The 1911-nt window shown below is 35.8% G+C and overlaps 1 protein-coding gene across 1 annotated transcript; it reads left to right on the top strand.

The window, feature by feature from the left end:
* The first annotated feature begins 655 nt into the window (after window positions 1-655).
* LOC120524546 (olfactory receptor 52E4-like) lies at window positions 656-1657 on the top strand. The gene has a single exon (XM_039746382.1). The coding sequence runs from the start codon at window positions 656-658 to the stop codon at window positions 1655-1657; it is 1002 nt and encodes a 333-aa protein (XP_039602316.1).
* The last annotated feature ends 254 nt before the right edge of the window (window positions 1658-1911 follow it).

The following is a 1911-nucleotide window of genomic DNA, read 5'->3' as shown; positions in this document are numbered from 1 at the left end:
TTTTCTTTTAACACAACTAAATTCTATAATATATAACAGCAGCAGAATAAAGTTAACAAACAAATGTACTGTACATTACTGAAAATAAGAAATACGTGTTTATTGGGATTAAACAGTAAGTCTCATTAGCTGACGTCCTCAGACGTTTAGTATAGCAGCCGTTAAATTAATTCCACAGAGAACGCAGCATTATTAAGGATGAAACTATAAGCTTCTCAGCATACTTTATGTCTCAAGTTGTTCGTATGGTAGTAGTGAAGCATGCAAGCAGAATCGACGAATCTTTTCATTTCGTAAGCAGTGCCTTCATTTTTAATTAAACCCCGCCGTGTTAAAGTAAGAGAAGACTTATGGCTTTCTATCGGCATATGCAATCCAACAAAGGGAATCGTTGAGCGGTACATATCATGTAAGGATCACCTGCAGGGATTATTATAGACATTAGGGTGAGTGAGTTAGCATGGCGGTTGAATGCCTCCGTCCACAAAGCGCTACCCATTTGATTACGCTAGGATAATTATATTAAGTTATTTAATGTTTGTGTTGAAAACTTAATTCTTAAGGAAAAAAAACAATTACTATTCCCTCGAATATTTGGTCTATTAATATTTAAAATTTCCTGTTTTTTTACCCCATATTTCTAGGAAGGAAAGAAATGCCTCCCACCAACTTGTCAGTTGCAACTCCAGATTTTTTTTTGATGGGATTTCCTGGATTAGAGGCATATCATGTATGGTTGTCCCTTCCATTCCTTGTTATGTACTCTGTAGCAGTTGTGGGCAATATTATAATATTATGCGTAGTTAAACTTGAACAAAGTCTCCACACCCCGATGTTTGCCTTTCTTTGTGTTCTGGCACTGATCGATTTAGGTCTATGCACTTCTACAATTCCTAAGATGTTGCAGATGTTCTGGCTCCGAGCTAACGTGATTTCTTTTCATTCTTGTTTTTTTCAAATGTTTGTTATTCACTTCCTATCAACATTAGAATCCTCGACATTAGCAGTTATGGCATACGACCGCTATGTTGCCATATACAACCCTTTGCGTTACACTACGATATTGACAAATGCATATATTGTTAAAATTGTTGCAGTACTTTTCGTGAGGGGCATTATATTAATAGGCCTGGTTCCTGTCTTAGCTTCCCGGCTGCCTTTCTGTTCATCCACGCACATCTCTCATTGCTTCTGTGACCATATGGCTGTAGTCAAACTGGCATGTACAGACATTACTCTTAACAGTTATTACGGACTTGCTATTGCATTCTTTATAATTGGTATGGATCTATTTTTTATTATTTTCACGTATATAATGATCATGAGAGCTGTGCTAAAACTGGCAACAAAAACAGCTCGTCTCAAGGCGTTCAATACTTGTGGTTCACATTTATTTGTTATACTTTATTTCTATACAACCATGTTATTTTCTTTTATTACATACAGATTTGGTCAAAGCGTTCCTGCTCATGTTCATGTTACGTTTACGGTGTTGTATCTTTTGGTGCCGCCGATGTTAAATCCAGTGATCTACGGTGTGAGAACTAAAGAAATACGGGAAGGTTTCCTGAAGCACCTTTTTGGGAAAAAGATTAAGCCTAAAACTGAGCATTTAAATATTAAAGATAATCGTGAACTTTATGTAAATAAAACCTAAGAGTTTACATTTCGAGTTTGCTTATTTACAAAAGTATTGCTAATTTCTTCAGAACAAATTTTAAAGTTCATAGAATTTCTGAAGTGCATGTGGTAACTTACTGTCTGTGAAAACCCGCATTCGCTGTGTCCGACCTACAAAAGAGCAACACGATTCTCATTTAAAATTCATACTTTAAGAATTCGAAGGCGAGCATGTGATTTCTAGCTAATCATTATTATTTGTGCTGTATATGATAACATTTCTGGTATATG

This window comes from Polypterus senegalus, chromosome 2, assembly GCF_016835505.1.
Source record: "Polypterus senegalus isolate Bchr_013 chromosome 2, ASM1683550v1, whole genome shotgun sequence".
NCBI lineage: Eukaryota > Metazoa > Chordata > Cladistia > Polypteriformes > Polypteridae > Polypterus > Polypterus senegalus.
Note: the sequence above shows the minus strand (reverse complement) of the source record. Positions and strands in the feature narration are given on the sequence as shown.

What these genes read in the sequence shown, in the direction of transcription:
- LOC120524546 (XM_039746382.1), top strand. Translation starts at nt 656, where the DNA reads ATGCCTCCCACCAACTTGTCAGTTGCAACTCCAGATTTTTTTTTGATG.